The sequence below is a fragment of the Furipterus horrens genome, unplaced genomic scaffold, assembly GCF_987537825.1.
Source record: "Furipterus horrens unplaced genomic scaffold, mFurHor1.1.pri manual_scaffold_3, whole genome shotgun sequence".
NCBI classification, from domain to species: domain Eukaryota; kingdom Metazoa; phylum Chordata; class Mammalia; order Chiroptera; family Furipteridae; genus Furipterus; species Furipterus horrens.
This window is the reverse complement of record NW_028327173.1, coordinates 191,419,072-191,436,605: the sequence shown is the minus strand read 5'-3', so window position 1 is coordinate 191,436,605 and position 17,534 is coordinate 191,419,072. Positions and strand designations below refer to the sequence as shown.

General features: G+C 40.8%; 1 protein-coding gene and 2 long non-coding RNA genes across 11 annotated transcripts in view; 2 read left to right on the top strand and 1 right to left on the bottom strand.

Annotated features, from left to right (window-relative positions):
• The window catches only part of TTLL5 (tubulin tyrosine ligase like 5), a 257,546-nt gene that overhangs the window by 56,707 nt on the left and 183,305 nt on the right, over positions 1-17,534 (bottom strand). For 6 of the 8 annotated variants that reach the window (XM_090271199.1, XM_090271195.1, XM_090271196.1 and 3 more), the window contains one exon: positions 8,457-8,674. The exons of 1 other annotated variant lie outside the window; for it this stretch is intronic. In XM_090271199.1, the coding sequence (XP_090127325.1) occupies positions 8,457-8,674 (218 nt within the window). Of the gene's footprint in view, positions 1-8,456; positions 8,675-12,699; positions 12,857-17,534 lie in introns of those variants that run through there. One more of the 8 variants, XM_090271202.1, reaches the window with a different exon arrangement.
• On the top strand, positions 2,935-6,827 carry LOC150017075 (uncharacterized). Its single transcript, XR_016510092.1, has 3 exons — positions 2,935-2,975; positions 4,177-4,273; positions 6,259-6,827. It is a non-coding gene; the product is annotated as an uncharacterized LOC150017075 (long non-coding RNA).
• LOC150017074 (uncharacterized) lies at positions 8,093-16,473 on the top strand. Of its 2 annotated transcripts, none has more exons than XR_016509867.1 (3): positions 8,093-8,247; positions 14,620-14,716; positions 16,250-16,473. It is a non-coding gene; the product is annotated as an uncharacterized LOC150017074 (long non-coding RNA). The 2 variants fall into 2 exon arrangements; XR_016509866.1 differs by lacking the exon at positions 16,250-16,473 and adding an exon at positions 16,074-16,241.

Here is a 17,534-nt window from a genome sequence, read left to right as displayed (position 1 = left end):
GTAGTCCTATTTGTTCATTTTTCCCCTTTATTTCCTTTGCCCTAGGAGATGTATTGGCAAAAATATTGCTACATGAAATATCTGAAATTTTACTACTTATGTTTTCTGTTGGTACTTTTATGATATCATGACATATTTAAGTCTTTTATCTATTTTGAGTTTATTCTGGTGTATGGTGTAAATTGGTGGTCTAGTTTCATTTTTTTGCATGTACCAGTTCAGTTCTCCCAATGCCATTTACTGAAGAGATTATTTTTACTCTCTTGTATGATTGTGCCCCCTTTGTCCAATATTAATTGACCTAGAGACCTGGGTTCATTTCTGGGCTCTTTATTCTGTTCCATTGATCTATGTGTCTGTTCTTATGCTAGTGCCAGAATGTTCTGATTACAGTAGCCTTGTAGTATAGTTTTATATCAGATACAGTGATCCTTCCAACTTTGTTCTTTTTTCTCAAGGTTGCTGAGGCTATTGGAGGTCCTTTTTGGTTCCAAATAAATTTTTGAAATATTTGTTCTAGATCTGTAATATATGCCATTGGTATTTCAATAGAAGCTGTGTTGAATCTATAGATTGCTTTGGGAAGTACGGACACTTTAATGATTTTAATTCTTCCCACCCATGAACACAGTATAGGTTTCCATTTATTTGTATCTTCCTTAATTTCTTTCTTCTGTAGTTTTCCAAGTTCAGGTTTTTTACCCTCTTGGTTAAATTTATTCCTAGGTACTTTATTTTTCTTGTTGCTATAGTAACTTGGATTTTTTTTCTTAGTTTCTCTTTCTGATAGGTCATTGTTGGTGTACAAAAATGCCACTGATATCTGCATATTGACTTTGTACCCTGCTATTTTGCCAAATTCACTTATTAGGCTGAGTAGTTTTTTGGTGAAAACTATAGGGTGTTCTATGCCACAGTGATCAGACAAGAAAAAGAAATAAAAGGCACCCATTTTGGAAAGGAGGAAGTAAAACTGTCATTATTTGCAGATGACATGATAGTGTACATTAGTAATTTTCTAAAATTTTTCTTTTTTGCTTAAACTTACTTCAGAGATTGGCAACTCCTCTGAAGCTTCTCCTTGGGGCTTTCCTTTAAGCCATACCATCTATTTTCCCAGGACCCAAGATTTTAAAATATTTGCTCACTTTCAGAAAGGAAAGTTTAAGTTTGCTATTAAGGGTTTATGATCATGAAGGAACTGATATAGATTCTATCAAAGGTTAGTATAAGTTTCTCTCTTTTAAAAAGAGATTTTCATGATCAGGTAAGAAAGAAGGGAAGTGAGAGGCAGGAAATACCTGGCAGTTATATTACCATTTTAACAACTGTTTAAACTTGCAGCAGGGAGAAATAGAAAGTAGGATTTTAATTCAAATTACACATATAGGAACCACCAAAGAAAGACCCATCATTCTTTGACTCTCATGTACTTCTTCTCCCCACTGCACCATACATACACACCGCAGTGTAACTTTTGATTGAATGTGGTTATAGTACCCAGTTCTCTGACTGATGCTGCGGTCCATGCTCAAAACAAGCCTTAAGATCCCACCACTGACTGAGGTCCAAATGCAGATGGCTGATAGAGGAAAGAGAGTCTAAGTGGCAGACTTCTTGACCGGCCCTCACCTCTTGCTACCTCCAGGCCCCAAACCTTAGAGTGAGAGGGTATTATCTGGTGTATTCCTGGACCCCCACTGATTTCCTAGACTGCAGTCTCATAGGAAGGCAGTACATAAAAGCTCTCAGTGCTGTTCTTCAATCTAATCCTTCTGCATCTAACAGAATTTCCCTCAACGGCCCAGCATAACAAAGACACTAATTCTTTTTACTGTTGAGTAGTTTGTTGACCACTTAAGTGGGAAAAAAAGAGTGTGGAAGGGGAGGGGTGTTAGTTCCTAAGTGCTTACATTGAGGTTTTTCAAAGACAGTATTTTTTTTTTTTTTATGCTAAGCAATACTTTTGTTTTATATTTTAATTTGGTTCAATTTCCTACTCATTTTATATGATGTTGATTGTATTTAATATTTTTTCTCAAACAGTCAATGAACGTTTTTTTCTTTCCCTCTCTCCTTTTTTTCTTTTTTAATTTTTTCTTTTATTTTAAATTCTTTTTTAGTGTATTGAAGAAAATTCACCCTTTGAGACAGCGTGGGTGGACCTGGAGAACATTATGCTAAGTGAAATAAGCCAGTCAGAGAAAGACAAATACCATTTTTCACTCATATGTGAAATCTAATGAGCAAACTGAACTAACAAGGAAAATGGGGACAGACTCATAGATGGAGGGCAGGATGACAGCTACAGGGATGGGGAGGTTAGGGGTGAGGGGTTGAGCAAAAAGGAAAAAGGACTCATGGACATGGGCAACAGTGTGGTGATTGTGGCAGTGGGGGGCAGGTATGGTAATAGAAAGGCAGTATTTTAGGATGATTGATCTGCCATTTGCTGTATTGAATGAATCTGAATAGATTGGTGGGGACTTTGAAATCAGTGGTCTACTGGAAAGAGTCTGGGGTTAACACAGTAGGTGATGTGGATTCTAGTTCTGGCTCTGCCACAGACCACCTGTGTACCTTGCTATACTCACCGCCCCACACTATGCCTCTATTCTTTTACATTCTAACACTAAAAGTCTATAATTATTGTGACAGTGTGATTTAAAATAAGAAATATACATTTGGTCTTCCTCCAGTTTCTGGCTCTTAGCTCCCCAAAGCCTTGGAGGTTCTTAAATGTTGAGAGTGATAAAGGTGTCTTTTGCTATGTTAATGAGGTGGCTTTTAGAAACATTGAAAAATGAGGGCTTGGTTGCCAGGAGAACCAACCATGTGACTAGAGGGCTGGAACTTTCAGGTGATTCAATCACCAACTGGCCAATGATTAATCAATCATGCTTATGTAATTAAAGCCTCCATAACAACCCAGGAGGATGAGGCTGGGAGAGCTGTGGGCTGGTGAACGTGCTAAGGTAAGGGGAAAGTGGTGCACCTAGAGACAGCATGACAGCTCTGCACCCCTTGTCCTAGGCATCTCTTCCACCTGGCTGTTTCTGAGTTACATCCTTTTATAATAAACTGGTCGTCTAGTAAGTAACATGTTTCTCTGAGTTCTGTGAGCCATTCTAGTAAAATAATCGAACCCAAGGAGTGGGTTTTGGGAACCTTTGATATGTAGCCAGTAGGTCAGAAGTACAGGTAAAATCTGGACTTGCACTGGCATTCTGAGTTGGAAGGGGTCATTGGAACTTCCAATCTATAGCTTCTAAGGTATAGCCAGTTGATCAGAGACACAGGCTAAGTCTAGGTTTGTGGCTGGCATCTGAAGTGTGTGTGTGTGTGTGCGTGTGTGTGTGCATGCAGGCACACACATGTGCACAATCTTATAGGACTGAATCCTTAACCTGTGGAATCTGATGCCATCTCTGTGTAGGCAGAGTCAGAACTGGGTTGTATTCTTGGACACCCTGCTAGTATCTGAGAATTGCTCATTGATGTGAAGGGAAACCCTCCCCCTTCCTCAGCTCATGTTGGAATTGGTTCCTGGAACCCTTCCAATTATATTTTTTGGAAATACTTAATTTAGAGAATCCTACATTTAAGGATGGAAATGCCATAGATTCGATCATATTTCTTGAAACTACAAATAATAAAAGACTGAAAGACCCTGGCTGATGTGGCTCAGTGGATTGAGTGCTAGCCTGTGAACTGAAAGGTCACCGGTTCAATTCCTGGTCAGGGCATGTATCTGGAGGTGTGCAAAAGGTAACCAATAGATGTTTTCCTCACTCATCAATGTTTCTTTCCCTCTCTTTCTCCCTCCCTTCCCCTCTCTCTGAAAATAAATAAATAAAATCTAAAAAAATAAAAAAAAAAAAGGCTGAAAGAAGATGGTTAACCTACAATATATCTTCTATGCCCACATCAAGAACCTACTACTGGACGATTGTAACTCCCAATCACTTGGCCTCATTTTAATGAATCATATGTTAAAAAGATACTGCTTTTTTTTTTTTTTTTGTCCTTTCCTGATCCTTATTTTTTTGAATTAGTTTCTGAGCATCTTTCATCATATTTCTGACATCGCTAAACGTTCGGGTCAGATTAATTGGCATTTGGCTTTACCATGCTGCTGAGCTCCTGATTGCTTTCCTCCCGCCTAATCCCCAACAGCTTTAACAAACACCACTGTCCTGGGTGCTGACACAGAACAGCAGCTACCTTCGATTTCCACTAAGGCCACCCTGAGGGAGAATATCCTAAAACCTGGGTAAGGAAAGTTAATCCCATCCGTCTAAAGAAAAGCACTTTTTAAAAAATCTGGTGTTTCTTACAGTTTTGTTTCTTCAGAGGAGTCCCAAGGTACAACAGCTTTGATTGACCCTGCCCTTCCAAATCCATCTCTAGTCTATGAGTTTTGACCAGGTCCCTGGCAAACTTTAATCTGAGTCCTCAGGTTTCTTTCGCCATGTTTCCTGGAAAGCGTAACTGGCTCTGAAAAGAAGGTCATTTACAAGGAAGAGTCAGTTCATGTGCATGAAGTTGTTCACTGACTGTCACAGTTCTTAGTTTAGCTGACTGCCTGGAAGAAATACCACAAATAGTTCTGAAAGGAGGAACTGAAGTGGGTACAGAATTATGAAGTGTGGTGAACATTAGAGAGGAAAATCAAGAAAGGCTATTGGCACTATAGAAAAGGTTAAAAAAATCAAAATCCTTCTCTAACAAAATTGACAAATGAGATTTAGTGAAAGGAACTCGAAGTATATGAATCTGAGAGCTCTAACAAAGAGCGGTCGGGCCAAAAAGGGATAATGAAAATGGCTGTAAAGCATCAGGATTAAAAAACAAATGTGCTCATAAAAAAGGCTTTCAATGGAATAGACAGAAAACAAGCTATTTTGGGTAATTATTCAGCAGGGACAGTGGTTTTGTTTTACAGATGGGAAACTGAAACCTTTAGAGGGAAAGTGACCTGAATATTATCATAAAGAAACAGGACTCCACTGTTCTGATTCTCAACTCCCTTTGCACCAAAATCCAAATGACATTCCATCTTTTATGTTCTATTGTTCTCTAAAATCAACCCTCTAGGATGTGGAAACTTTGATGCTCTTGGAAATTGCTTCTATATTTGTCTAATACCAACTTCTGTGCTAGGAGAATTTTGAAGTTCAACCCCAAAACACAGGGCTTGGCATGGTCAAAAGCTCATTACAACTTGTCATTAGCTGTGCCTCTTGGGGCAACTATGGCATTCCTGAGTGTGACTCAGTATCACCAGTCACAACTGAGGGTTCCTGATTAATCTGAACTGAGCCAGACTAAAGCTGCAATAAGCTGCAAGCAACAACCTGAATGAACAAAGTAAAAAAATCATATGAGAATTTCCTGAAATGCCACCATAGTATTAACCATAATACCTAACACTTATTTTACCTATATTACCTACCAGGTACTGTATTTGTGCTTGGAATTATTTATTTATTTCTCTCAATAACCCTGTGAGGCAGGTACTATTATTATCTCTATTTTAAAATAGGAAACTGAGTCACAGAGGTGTTAAGTAGCTTGCTATGCTGGCTAGAAACATGAATTACTTTAGAATAATAAGAATATACCAACTGATACTGAGGATCCTGACTGCAGAGGCCTTCAGAGGGTTCTCTAGGTTAAAAAACCTTCATCAATCCAAATAAAGTATGGGGTTTAGTTCACAGTAATGTACCAAAGACAGTTTCTTAGTATGGTACATTCTTCGAGTATACCACGGCAATATAAAATGTTAACACTGGGGAACACTGGGTGTACCTACTAATCTTCATGTGTACTACCTTTATAACTTTTCTGTAAATCTAAAATTATTCTAAAATAAAAAGGTTATTTAAAAAAAATTTTCTCTGGATACTTCATAGAGAGAACTTTTCATTGAGTCAGTACAGGTAAAAACAATGCTTTTCTGTTTCCTAAAAGTCAGAAGAACATGGGAGACAGTGGGGCCCTCACAACTCTGCATTTTGTATGTCAGGGAGAGAATGTTAAGGTCTCGGTTAATGCTAACTTATTTAGCTTCAGAGACTTGTGCTCGAGTTTTAAAGGCAAATTGGAAACTATTTCCTGGAACAACGCCTCACAGCATGCCTTCAGATTCTTGGATTATATTTCTCAAATTCTGAAGCAATCTGCTTTTTTCCCCCCTTCTGTGCATTTTTGGTGCTGAGCTGTTTCCGGTTTTCCCACACTCCTGCCTGTCAGAGAGAAGAAACCACAAAAATGCAGCAAAGCAAAGCTTGTCCACAGAGCTGCGATTCCACCTAAGCAGGCTGAAGCGTCCTCCTGCCAGCAGGGAGCTGGGCGCCCCGAGCGCGTCTTCAGTGGGCAGCCCTGCTGCCTGCTGACCCAGCCTGCCTCGCCACCAGCGGACCAGCCAACCACACAGGCCATCGTGGGCCACCTGGGCATCCGGGCCACGATCAGAATCCACGAACAGGAAGCACACTGACAACTTCAACATTCATTGCCGACTCACTGACTTTCCTACCTAAGTGTGGGCCTCTCCAGCCTGTGAAGGAGAAAGTGGTTGAGAACGCCTGTGCTAGCTCTTGTTGCGTTACTTTACATGGGCCAACTTCGCTAATATTCGCCAACTGCCCTAGGAAGCGGCTCTTCTTTTTATTCCCACTTCACACACGAAGAAACTGAAGCCCAGAGAGTAAGTAATTTGTAACTTGCAGAAAGTCTCAAGTCCATCAAGTGCGTAAAGTGTGGAGAGGGGACAGGAAGACAGGCAGTCTGGCCCCCGAGGCTGCACCCTCACGGATCTGAGGCCACTCTCTCTAAGGTGAGGGGCCATGCGGCTTCCTTCCTATTGTGCTGTCCGCTTTCAACCACAACTGCAGCCTCCCGGCTGCCCTTCCCTGCCACTCCAGGGGGTTCTGTAAAGTCATTACAATGGCAATTGTTCCCAGAACACTGTTTGGCATTTAGTAGGCACTAAATAAATACTTGTTGGATAAATGAGTAATGGCAACAATATAATTAAAACAGCCACAAGGGATTGTTTTCCATCCAAATTCAAAATTTGATTCACTGTGCACAGAGGGGAAAACAGTAACTGTTTTTGCCATATCCTAGGATTCCTTCTTACAACTGCATTTGGTTTTGTAAAGGACAAATGAATGAGGAGCTGTAATGAGAACAAGAGAAAGACACAAATCTCTGGGTGTTCATACATCAGGAAATGCCCGCTTCTTCCAGACATCTTCGTTTAAAATGGAGAAAGGCTGTTAGAACGAACACTCTTTCCCAGCCTATCCCTGCTTCACTAGCTAAAAAATGGCGGGCGGTAGAGTGAAGAATGTCATGTACAAAAATTTGATTCAGGAGTAAAAACTTTTTTTTTTTTTTGAGGTAAAATAGATAGACTACAAAAGGAATAGAAGGGAACCAACATTTTGCCACCCTGAAGCTGGTTTTTGGGTTATTGGTTTTAAGCTGTTCATGAAGAAACAAGATTCAGAGGGAGCCTTTGACCCTTTCCCCTTTCCTGCCCAAGAGATTCAGACAGAAAAACTTGCTTTGGGAGGGGAGCCTTGGCTTAATCACCTTAAGACTCTCACCCTAGCAGGAGGACTTCAAGCTTGTTAGCTGGATAACCCCCCCTACCCCTGTGTGCCACTATTTCTGAGTTGCATGGTGGGAAGAGAGGTGTGTTCCCCTCTTCCTCAACCATCTGTAAATCACCTATTCTCACTCCTGAAACCTAAGACCCCCTCCCTTCTCCTTTGTTTCTTGGAATTACCTATGTGCATATACTAAAACTTCAATTTTTCTCCTGTTAATTTGATTGTTTTAGACTCCATGGATTCAAAAACATTGCCACACAGAGCCTGCTTACTAATGTCAATGAAGTTAATCTTCCCAATCCCACTCCTGTGTCATCCTATTAAAGTACCTAAAAGTGAACAAACAAACAAGGGAAGGGAGCAGGGTATTGGATCTTATAGGAAATTCTGTTGATCTGACTCTGTAGAATGACCAAAAGGAGAACACCTCCAGGATGAAGTTTCCATTCCCTTTATCCAGGCTCCCAGTTCAGCATTGTTACCTGGTGCCCAGTCTGACTGTAGCTCCTGCCAGAGGCTGGAAGAGTTGGTTAGCAATGACCCTGAACTCCATTGGTGGTGGCAGCTCTCGTCACAATCCCTGGGAACCTAAAAGAGCAGAGCCTGCTCCTCTCACAAGGTAAGCAGGAGCCCAAACATAGGAACGTTTCAATAGCTCCCCAGGCGATTCTAATTCATAGCCAAAGTTGAGAACCAGAGTTAGCCTTTCATCACCCATTAGGTACTCTTGTTTTCAACAATTCAGTACAAACTGTCTTGAAAATTCCATAAGTAAAGAGCACTATCGGCACAGAATTGATATAACTCAGAAGATGATTAAAAACTTACTTGGAAGCCCTCTGGGGTGCTGCCTTTCTGAGGACTTGTTTGTGACTGGATGGGGGTTTGGGGACCAGGGAGGAGGAAGAATTTGGAGGTGGCACCGCTTTTTGTGGCAGAGTGGTTGGCTTCTGGCCGCTAGCTGTGGCACTGGAAATTCTGCAAGCTGCACCATTATTCATTGTCCATAAATTGGAGTTAGGTAGTGTCTGGCCACCAAAGATCTCCTGTAAGAAAAAGAAAAAAGAAAGATCCGTGGTGATGTGCTTGACAACCTATTTGCTGTATGTGAACAAGTGGTTTGTAATTCTTTCGTGAGATGAAAGGAAAAGGAAAACTGTTAAAAGTAATTTTTTAGAAAACAAAACCAAAAACTTTCTAATAATGCCAGTGTGGGTCTAGATCCAGAGAAGGGAAATCTCCTGAAGCCCAGCTGAGATGGTCTTGTTGGAAGTACTTGTGGCCAGGGATCAGGGCTTCTGGGTACTACGCACTGGTCCGCACGCAGGAATTAGAAAAGCGTTTGGTCTCTCCGGCTTACTTTCCTTCATTGTTAAGTTCCACAAATATTTAACAAATGTCTCCTAGTGGGTGTCAAGTATTAGAAGTACAGCAAAGAACAAAAAGTGACTCCATCTGAGCCCACTGACAGAACTCTGCTCCTCCAGAAGGTCTGCACAGCTAAGGACAGGGAAGAAGCCAGTCTGGCTGAGGCATCGTGAGCACACACAAGGTGGAGAGGAGGCTGGAACAGACACCAAGAGCCAGACCTTGTGTGGCCTTGAGGGCTACTTGTAGAATTCGGGCATAGTAACACCCTGTTGACCTAAGATTATCACAAGACATACATTTGAAAACACTTTCAAAGGGAAATTGCTACATGGATACAAGATCTACACAAGGGTCATTTAGCCCAGAGGGTAAGCCTACAAATAAATAAAAATCTAAAAATCATCATCTAAACATTACAAACACCAACATGTATCTGTAGTTAGAATGTAAATGTATACTTCCTCAAGTAGATCTTTTAAAAATTCTTATAATTTATTTACCTCATTCGAAATAGTTGTTTTTGTCTGTTTGTTTGTTTTGGTATCTCAAATTTTGTTACTGGTCCTTCAATACTATTAACACAGCTTTCTTTTTTTTAATATATTTTATTGATTATGCTATTAAAGTTGTCTCAATTTTTTCCCCTTTACCCTTTACACCCAGTACGCCCCATTCCCTTGGGCAATCGCCCCCCTCCACCCCACAGTTCATGTCCATGGGTCATGCATAGAAGTTCTTTGGTTTCTCCATTTCCTATACTGTTAACATCCCTGTCTATCCTGATCCTACTAACTGGTACTTCTTAATCCCTGCAACTTTTCCCCCATTCTCTCCCATTCTCCCCCTTCCCTTACCAACTGATAACCCTCCAAATGATCTCCATATCTATGATCACGTCTGTGTTCTGCTTGTTTGCTTAGTTTTTTAGATTCAATTGTTGATTATTGTGCATTTACTGTCATTTTAATGTTCATAGTTTTGATCTTTTTCTTAAATAAGACCCTTTAACATTTCATATAATAATGATTTGGTGATGATGAACTCCATTAGCTTTACCTTTTCTTGGAGACACTTTATCTGCCCTTAAATTCTAAATGATAGCTTTGCTGGGTAGAGTAATCTTGTTGTAGGTCTCTTCTTTTCATCACTTTAAATACTTCTTACTACCAGTCCATTCTAACCTGAAAAGTTTCTTTTGAGAAATCAGCTGATAGTCTATAAGAACCCCTTTGTAGGTAACTCTCTTCTTTTCTCTTGCTGCTTTTAAGATTTTCTCTTTATCTTTAATGTTTGGCATTTTAATTATGATGCATCTTGGTGTGGTCCTCTTTGGGTCCATCTTGTTTGGCACTCTCTGTGCTTTCTGGACTTGTATGTCTTCCTTCACCAAATTAGAGAAGTTCTCTTTTATTATTTTTTCAAATAAGTTTTTAATTTCTTGTTCTTTCCCTTCTCCTCCCAGCACCCTTATGATTCAAATGATGGTACGTTTGAAGTTATCCCAGAGGCTCCTTGGCCTATCCTCATTTTTTTGAATTCTTTTTTCTTCTTAAGTTCTGATTGAATGTCTTTTTCTTTCTTATGTTCCAAATAATTGATATGGTTCTCAGCTTCATCCACTCCACTGCTGATTCCCTATAAATTGTTTTTTATTTCACTTAGTGTAACCTTTATTTCTGCCTGGGTCTTTTTTATGTTGTTGAAGTAACCAATGAGTTCCTTGAGCATCCTAATAACTAGTGTTTTGAACTCTGCATCTGATAGACTGCTTATCTCCATTTTTCTGGAGTTTTGTTACATTCTTTCAATTAGTCCGTATTTCTTTGTCTTCTCAATTTGGCAGCCTCCCTGTGTTTATTTCTATGTATTAGGTAGAGCTGCTTTGACTCCCTGTCTTAGTGGTGTGGCCTAATGTAGAAAAGCCCATTGGTAAGTTGGATGGGGTAGAGCCTTAGGCAATTGCCAGGGCAGGGCAATGTGTGACCCCAGTTCATGGAGTCTCTAATATGGTGTTGCCACTCTGTGGCTCTGTGTTAGGGAGAGCTCAGAAAAGGGACAATGCCGCTGCCTGGCCTCTGGAGTTTTGTCTGGGAGAAAGCTGTCCCCTGGCACTTACCCTGATGCCAGATACTTCAATTTCTCCCCATATGCCACTGGTGCCCTTCCAGCTGCTGCCCCAGTGCTGAAGCCTGGAGGGAGGAAGTTGGCAGAGTCCTAAGTCTGTTATGGGCCTTTTTTAAGAGAAGACTCCTGAGAATCCCACAGCTTCTTTTGCTGTCCCAACCTCCACTTGTTTTTACAGCCAGAAATTATGGGGACTTATCTTCCTGGCACTGGAATCCTAGGCTGGGTGGTCTGGTGTGGGGCTGGGATCCCTCGCTCCTAATTTTTATCCACCACACGTGGGTGTGTGACCGTCCATTCAGGTTCTCCATGCCTCTGCACCTCTCTGTGCCTTTCTATGTCTCTGCCCCTCCTACCCGTCAGGACGAATGTGATTCTTTAATTCCTTGGTTGTTGGACTTCCATACACCTTGATTTTCTGATGAGTCCAGTGATATTTGTTTTATAGTCGAGTTATATTTTTGCTGTGGTTGTGCGAGGAGGCGAGCCATGCTTACCTATGCCTCCATCTTGACCGGAAGTCTTAACACTGCTTTCAATATACGTGCATTATAAAATAATATTAAGAGAAAAATAATTTAATTGAAAAAATACATAGGGCTCTTTTATTAAATGATTTCTGGCAATTGAGTCAATTTGTAGACACTATATATAAAAAGACATAAGGAAAATGCCATTTCCTCATGTCAAGGCCTAAAGGAATAAGATAAGATGTTCTTAGGAAACATCTGTCTTCTAGATAGACTTCACTAGCATTATTTTTGTCCTTTATGAATTTTACTTTTTAAGATAAAAAAAGATGAACTCAGTAGCTTTAGTAAAACATTAGCCAACTTGTCTACACTCATACCTGGAAATGTCCCATTTCAGGGAAATGTGTCTCAAAGTTCCAGGCTAGGCAGGTATGAGGGGAATAAAGGGGCCTTGCATGGAATAAATGTTTCAGAAGCCTGATAAAGAATAAAATTATTTTAGAGGTAGAGGCCTGCAGCATTTTCAGAAGAACCGAGCTGAGATGTTCCATATCTGTGCAAACCTCCCAAGGGGAAACTGAAGTGCTGTTCACTCACTTCCATCTCTTACCCAAGGAAGGGGAACGAAGAAAGTCCTGAGTCCACAAGGCAAAGTCTAAGGGCAGCTCTGGGGACTGTGGCAGGTTTTCAGATAGTTCAAGAGGGCCCAGCAGCTTTGCTGCTGTTCCAGCAAGCCTTCCAAGGACAAGTGGCCAGACGGTGCAACAAGAGACCAGGCCTGTGGCACTGGCTCTAAAACAAACCCATTCCCCTCAATCACTGTTCCCATGTCTGAGGGCCTGAAAATCAGAGGGAGAGGCTCAATTGAAAGGGAGGAGGGAGGCAGGCCTAGGCCACCCTGGGCTTCTATTTTCATCACTACATCCCAATAAAGTAGCTTAGGTGTGAAGAACGCTTGATAGATGCTTCACTTGAGATGGGGAAGAGACCAGAAATCAGGAGGGGGCCTGAAGAGCTCTACTTTGGCCATTCATAAACAATGTCACTGGGTGAGTAGCAGAAGAGGAAAAACCACTGTTAGTAAGAAGCTCCTGGAAATAAAACTATTCTTTATTGAGTTAGATGTTTCATGTTGTGAGGGAAACATCATTATTGAGAACATCTATTCAATAGACGTTGCTGTGGTGACAACCATATTTTCAAATTCACCGAGTCTTCCTTTTTATTTCAAAGTCTTGCTGGGACATCTAAACACAAAGACTAAATGAAAAGAACAAGATAAGAACAATGAGTACACTAAACTTCTTTGTGTAAAAAAAGGAATAAACACAAATGTACATACCTAACAACATATACACAAACACACAATGTTCATTTCTGCACAGAACAATTCTGAAATGTACAAAAACCTGGTAACTTCCATGGAGAAGAACTGGTTAGCTAGGGGTCAGTATAGGAGGAAAACTGATTTTTTACTATACATCATTTATACCTTTTAGAACTTTGTACCATCTATATGTAGTTTAAAAAATAAATTATAAAAAAGTCAAGAGGAAGTCAAGTTCTAATACTATTTGAGCAGGTAACAAATTAACTCTGAGTACAAGCCAGAGTATCCTAATAAAGCCCAAGTTTCCACTAGCTGGGTAGAGGCCTGGCTATTCACTGGGTTCAAGGAGGAACTGACTGTTCAACATTTATAGCTCCAAAACCAGGTGAGGTCATCAGTGAAAGGCAGAGCCTCAGGTAAGGGGCTCTGCAGGCGAGTGTTGCCTAGGCTCAAATAGAGGCTCTGTCACTTACAAACTGGGTGACCCTTTCAAGTTACTTAACCTCTCCAAGCATTAGCTTCCTCATAAGCAATTATAATTACTTTGTTGGACTGTTGGGGATTAAATAAAGGTCACATAAACAAAATCTAGCCCAGGCATTCAATAAAGATTTCTTGAAATGAAGTACCAGGTACCCAAGAGCAGACACTCAACCAATGTTCCATTCCTTCTCAAACTGCCACCTCAGTTTACTGAGGAACCGAAGGACAGGGTGACATGCAAGCTGCCTCTGTCTGTAATGATTTATGAATGGTAGTTGGTTATATCTTTTTCAACATATTTTTCTAGTCTTATGATGATGCTCACTAGCTGTGAAAGCAAACTCTGAAAATGAAAACATATGTTTAGGTTCCTGAGATCATATTTGCTCAATTCTCTTTGGCATAAATAATCTTTTCCTCTTCTGAACGTTTATAAAAATTTATTGGTATGTGTCTTACCACATTTAGCACACTCTACCTTGTATTGTAGCCACTTACGTATGTATTTTTTTTTTTTTCCATTCGGACAATATACATTGGAAAAGGCTGGATTTATATCTGATCAATTTTTGTTTCATCCACAGTGCCTACAATGACTGGTGTTTAAGAAGGTGCTAAAAGACATTTACTCCATAAATAAAAAAAAAAACCCTCACATTATAACAACTATTCATTTTTTTCACAACAATAAATTCCTATATAAGAGGATAGGCAAGTTTGTGTTTATGTCGAAACATAATCTTGTAATAGGGCCATTCTCTGGACTTCGAATAGTGCCTAGTGTGGTATTTGTATTTCAGTTGCACTCAGCCATCAAATGTAAGCAAGGCCTTCTGTAGATCCCAAACAAAAATAAATTCACCTTCCTGGATGCGAACTTTGGGGCAGGACATCAGACACTGATGGCCTGTAGTAATATCAGTCTTTACCTCGAACAACCACCTACAATAAGTTAGATGAACTCTTTGCTTCGGAGACTGCCTCTTGCTGGGGTATTACTTTCCTCTTTCTTCTGAATAACACTCCCCCGATTTTGTTTGGGTAATGTGTGTCCAGCTAAAAAAATTTTATTTCCCTAGAAATAACAATTCTGAAGTGTAAAGAGTTTCCAGGTGCCATTTTGGGGAAAGCTCTTTAAAGGGGCAGACTGGGCTGGTACACAGATCTTGCCCTTTACGACTGTCCTTCTTACCCACAATACAACATCTAGCCAGAGGTGGCCAGCATTGGGGGAAAGTTGCTTGCTAAGGAGTGCAGAGGACAAAGACAGAAGGAACATGCACTCCTGATAGCACCATGGGATTCAGGTGAGTCTGTCTCTAGAGTTCTGATTATATGGGGAAAAAAGACATCTCTAACTTGTTTAAGCCATTGGGGGCGTATGGGGGAGACGGTCCTGCTACATTGCAGCCAAACAGAATACTAAGGAGCTGAGAGACAATTCTCAATCTGCTAGAGAGTGAAGCTTAAATTAAGCCTCTATACAACATAAATGTACTGCGTCTCAAAAAAGCAGACACTCTTTCTAAATAAAAAGCTTCTAGGTTCTGACTTGTTTGGTGAGCATGCTCTAATATACTAAATAAATAATTAAATTATTACAAGTCTATACCATACCAAATTCCAAAAAGTCAGTAATGTAGACAAGCCCCCGGGGGTGTTTTACCAAAACCAAGTGGGATGAGATTAAATCTATCAAATCTGATAAGAAACCCAGAAAAATACTCAGGCAACCATTAAAAGCAAACACATAAATGGATGTATTTAGACTAGTGGCAGAAATCAGCCTCCCCAGGCCCCCACAGCCTGTATTAGCCCCAATCCTAAAACTCCACCGACAAGACAGAACATGTGAACGGTTTTGCCCGGATAGTCATTCATAAATGGACAGAAAAATTATGTAAAGTTCGGAGATTTTTCTAAGAGAGGTTCGGTTCGGATATACAATATTAGCACTCTGTACTTGTGTCTGAACAGCCCAGGGACGCGGGCTCCGGTGTCACCAGTCCATGCCCTGGGCCTGTGTGGGCTGCGGGGGCACGGGCCACTCCTCAGGACCTGGGCAGCGCATACAAGACTTGTGCTTCTTTACTGGGTGTGGGAAACAGCCGTGCTTCAGCAAGGAGACTCAGAGAAAACCACAGTTTGAGGGTTGGCTTGGCCCCAGGCAAAAGACGGGAAAGGCCCTCTTTGTCCCACAACAGAAGGGTACTCGTGGGTGGGAAGGAGGAATTTCTGATAGACAGAACACAGACTGCAACTTGGAAGGTTACAGGGAAGCAAGATCTGGGCTCTCTCACTCGAAAGATAATACTGTTGAGAGATTAAATTCTGGGAGTTTTTTTTTTTTTTTTTTTTAATTCCTTCCAGAAAGACACTCTTTTTAGTCTTTACTTAGGCTTCTTGGTGATGAAGCAGAACTGGGTGGTTCTTTGTAGTAAAATAACTCTCTAAATTCACTTTCCGAAAACTAAGGGGGATAAGGTAGCAAATGTTAATCTCTCCTTGAATGGGTTAATGTCTCTTTGTGCCCCTTTTTCTCTGATTTCAGAAGAGCAAACATTTTTAGGTGTTATTCTCCCCACATGAGATTTTATCCTAACTTGGATAAAGATCCCATTATACAGAATACAAAGCCACTTCTAGCATGTTTCTCTCTGGCAGCTCAAGCCCCAGGACGGTGTATCTTCCAGAGCATGTAAGACACTAATCACTCACAACAACCAGGCCTAGAGCTGTTCAAAGAACACATTATGTCTTTTGTGCAACCGTGTAATGCTGTCAAAGGCTCAGGGTCAGGGTGAGGGTGAGGGTGAGGGTGGCTGTTTCTATTTTGGCAGAAGCAAGCATCCAAAAGGCTTTTGTCTCGCATTGTGTGGAGTCCTTGGCTGTCTTCCATTCACAATGTTTGTCAGCCGGGACCAGACTGGAGGCTGAGCAAGAGAAACAGAGCACAACTCCTGGTCCTGCTACGCGGCGCTGGGCATGCTACACCCCTGACAGAGATGTGGCAGAAACATCGAGAATGCTACTGTTCATGCAGAGAAAGATCAATGACACAGATACCAGAGATGGGACTTGGAGTTGCCAAAGACATTGGACGGCCCTTGGCATATCCTTCCATTTCTCAAATCAATTAAGAAGCTCCTTCTCTTTTAGCAACTCAGAAAGAAGCCTCTTTATTAGTTCAAATATCTACTCAACAGGATATGAACACAGCTGCTCACCTACACAGAACAATTTAGGACAAACTATAATTAAAAAGTCAAAAGAAACCACTGAGCTTCAGACAGTCCCTCAATCAACTGTAATTGCTAATATTTGAGCAGCAATGCAGATAATTAAAAACAGATATTCAAATATGCTCCTGAGCCTCAGACTCCCTCATCTAACTACACCAAGGAATCAACAGTAGTCTCTGAGTTTTATCATTAGTGCTCAGATGTGAACTGGGTTTATGTCAAATCCATCAATTTTTTCCTTCACGCTTTGTGAATTTATTATTAAGCCCAGAAAGGCCTTTTGTACATCAAGATTATTAAAATTTCACCGTCTAGTAATCCAAAAATGCAAATAAAAATGTGAGTTAATTTTTTACCTATTAGATTCATTCATTCATTTCCTCAACAAACATCTTTCAAGTGTCTGTTAACGTGACAAGCATGTACTAAGAGCTGAGGATACAGGAATAAAGAAAATGGGAAAGCAGTTCTACTCTTGTAACTACATTCAATTGGGTCCAGATAAGCTATAAACAAGATTAAGTAAATATGAATAAGTAAACTACATAATACTAGAGCAGTGGTTTTCAACCAGTGTGCTGTGGCAGGCATACTGGTGTGCAGCAAGAATTATTTTTTAATCCTCACTCGAGGCCATACTTATTGATTTTAGAGAGAGGGGAAGGGAGGGAGAGAGAGAGGGAGAGAAACATTGATGTGAGAGAGAAACATTGACTGGCCACCTCCTGTATGCGTCCCGACCGGGGACCAAACCCAAAATCCAGGCACATGCCCATGACCTTTCTGTTTACGGGACGATGCTCCAACCAGCTGAGCCACACTGGCCAGGGCTGCAAGAATTTCCAAAACATGCCTCACCTGACTATTTAGTCAGGGGCACTGA